This window comes from Rhipicephalus microplus, unplaced genomic scaffold (genome assembly GCF_043290135.1).
Source record: "Rhipicephalus microplus isolate Deutch F79 unplaced genomic scaffold, USDA_Rmic scaffold_21, whole genome shotgun sequence".
In the NCBI taxonomy this organism is placed as follows: domain Eukaryota; kingdom Metazoa; phylum Arthropoda; class Arachnida; order Ixodida; family Ixodidae; genus Rhipicephalus; species Rhipicephalus microplus.
The window spans coordinates 6,106,897-6,109,979 of NW_027464594.1; the positions used below are offsets into that span (position 1 = coordinate 6,106,897).

Genomic DNA, 3,083 nt, shown 5'->3' on the forward strand with positions numbered 1-3,083 from the left:
TTCTCGTGATCCTGCACTGTGGTCACGAGCTCTTTCACACACAGCAGAAATGAACTGACCAGCTGTTCAGCTGCCAGATTCACAACAGAAATGCAAGAAGCATACCCTTCTGATTGTTGACCCAAGAGGCATTTTCAAACCTTTTTAGTTCGTTAAGTAACAATACGTTAAGTAACAATAGGCATGAGGAGTGATAGTAAATAAAACACTCAAAAATACCTGAAAGTCTGAAGAGTAGTGGGGTGACATGCTTAAAAGTGGGGAGCATGACTTGTTTCCTTAGAAAAATACAAGCATCACACCGCTCTTTGTTTTGTATTTCTTGATTCAATGCGCCCTCAAGAAGTGAGACCACGGCCTTTAGTATGTCCTCCATCTTGTCCTAAACCTTCAAGATGTCTCATCCAATTGCTCAACAGCTTCCAGAAAACGTGTCAAGCACCGCATGTCATTCACTGTTTCTGGAATGTCTATGCCATCAATTTTGGTCACCTTGACATCTTCAAAGAACAGGCTTAAAAAAAGGTCCTTTGTGATTTTTACAGATTTTTTGATTGCAGGTGCATCGTCGACAATGAGGTTGAGGAAGAGTACACAGTCATGCTGTGTAGCAACTGTCCAGAATTTCGAAGCCTTCATACGAGGGAGACAGTTCAAGAGTGCCTTAAAAGTATCAACATTGTTATTTCGCTCTTCCTCGTTATGCATCGCAATGGACTGGTTGATGGCATTTTGGAGCAAAGCTGCTTCTCGACGAGTTTTCTTTTCATCCGAGGCCTCTCGAGATGCAGTTGCAGCACGGGCAGAAGAATAAGTGGGACAGTTTGGCAATATTCGGCTTGGAACTGCGTCAGGTCGAAGACGTGTCAGCTTCAGCTTTGCATCAATTACTTTGCCGGTCCTTGTATCCGTGTAGCTTGTCGTGTTTACCATGTCGGACGGTTTGAAGTGGCGTTCGCATACCTGGGACATTGAAAAATACATTAAAACAACGTACTGTTTCAAGTTCAAAAGCAGTATCTCATGCTCGTGGCAGCAAAGCGATGGGCACGAGCATGAGATACTTCGCATGTTCCCCGAAAAATTCAGTGGTGCCCAATTTCACCTGTACTGTGTCACTTTGTATTGGCTTAAAATCTGACAGCGCAAAAGCATATTGGCTATACAAGTATTCTAATCAATCTAGAGTAGGTGCGCTCGTTACCTCGCACATTAATCAACGAGGTGTTATTCATTGTAGAGGAAGTGAAGTCAACGGCACTTGTTAGAAAGGTTAGCCTTACCACCGATCGCTTTCCTGGTGTGAAGTCCGTACGACGAATGGCTTTGATCCACTGAGTTTTTCTGGCTGGGTCCAAGGGGAACGTGAACACGCGCACACATTTTCCACCATCATAGTTCCCGCGACACTTTGGTACACAGCAATGCCCAGGCATTATCACAGCTTGCTCGCTCGACGCACACACTCTTGGTCTCGCTCAGTCATACCACCGTTAATAAATACATGCACAGTCTTGCCGATGCTCCCAGCACACAGAAAAATGCAACAAAGCAACAGCTCGAAAGATGTGACTACTGTGACAACAATCGCGAAGCCACTGATGTCTACTGTCATGCAGATATGTGTAAACATAGAGCATTGCCACAGAACACCTACCAGTTGGCATTGCGATAGAAGAATATATATATATATATATATATATATATATATATATATATATATATATATATATATATATATATATATATATATATATAATATTTTAGAATTATAACGTTCTAAAATATTATACGGCTACGCATGTCATTTACAAAACATTAGACTAATTTTGTGGCCGAAGCCCTGCCTTCATATGGTGATTTTGGGACGTAAAACCCCAGATACTAATATTGTTATCTGAATTTATATACCTGACATTGACTTTTGACAAAGCAGAGTCAACGTGTTACTAGAATAGATTCTAGAATCTTTTATAGTAACTTTGGGCAGAGCGTGCAAGTTCCCGCAAGTTATCGCGTCAAGCGCACACGTGCACAAATATGCGGCGAGTACGCTAGTCCAGGCGCAGTGATACAAAACAAAGGAATATCTCCCTCTTTCGAAGGCTCCTTTGTTGTAAAAGCACTGTACTCTCAACGGAGGCTGTGAACCGCCATAATCCCTTTTGGAAGTGTGGCAGCTTGAGCTAGTTGGTATGGCATGACGATAGTTAGAGCGCGAGAACAAAACGACGACACAGAGACAAGTGCCTTTCGTGTTCTTCTTGTCTCTGTGTCATCGTTTTGTTCTCACGCTATAACAATCGTCATCCCTTTTGGAGCTGTTGAAAACATAGAGGCACGTGCATGAAGGCCTCCATGGTTGGAAACATGCGTGACTTTCTCCTCTCCCCCCACGTTCCCCTGATTGCACTGTCGATGCAGCGACTTCACAGGCCTTATCTGTGAAAAACCTGAAACTATAGACAATGTTTTCTTACATTTTTGGTAAGAAGTATATTTTTGGGATGCACTTCAAAGAACGATAAAGAAGGATTTAGCTTTAAATTCTTATGGTATACGATTTCTGCCTAATTGACGAAGAGGGAATGCCTTTTGATTTGATTATGTTATGTAACCTTCACTGTTTACGGCGCGCCCGTATGGCGGGCTTTTATTACGATCAGGATTCACGGCCTGCACGAATGTATTTCCGTCAATGAGTGGCCAAGTTTTTCGAACTGCAGAAAACTCAGGAGATTGTGTCTGAGTGGTTGGCGAGGGTAGAACCTTTGGCAGCACTTAGAGAATTTTAGTTTGCGTCAGACTGTCACTGCTTGTTTCTGTTATGCTTGTGGCTTGGTGTAGGCGCCTATGTACAGACATTAAAGCAAAGGAAAAAAAAAATGGTGTGGCATAGTGGTAGAATACTGGGCTGGCACCCAGCGGACCCGTGTTTGAGCCCCATTATGTGATTGGTGGTAGGTTTTTTTTTTTCTAATTTCGCAGGATGTCGTTACGCACACCGGCGGCGGCGGCGGACAACTGCGCGTGACCCGAGTTGCTATCTCACAACAGCTTTCGCTGTAAAAATCAGGGTATCA

General features: G+C 43.2%; 1 protein-coding gene across 1 annotated transcript; it reads right to left on the reverse strand.

Moving 5' to 3' along the window:
• Positions 1-299: 299 nt before the first annotated feature.
• On the reverse strand, positions 300-1,576 carry LOC119169994 (uncharacterized). Its single transcript, XM_037421006.2, has 2 exons — positions 1,284-1,576; positions 300-963 (listed from the first exon to the last, which is right to left on the reverse strand). The coding sequence occupies exons 1-2, from the start codon at positions 1,434-1,436 to the stop codon at positions 391-393; spliced, it is 726 nt and encodes a 241-aa protein (XP_037276903.2). The 5' UTR covers positions 1,437-1,576; the 3' UTR covers positions 300-390.
• Positions 1,577-3,083: the final 1,507 nt, after the last annotated feature.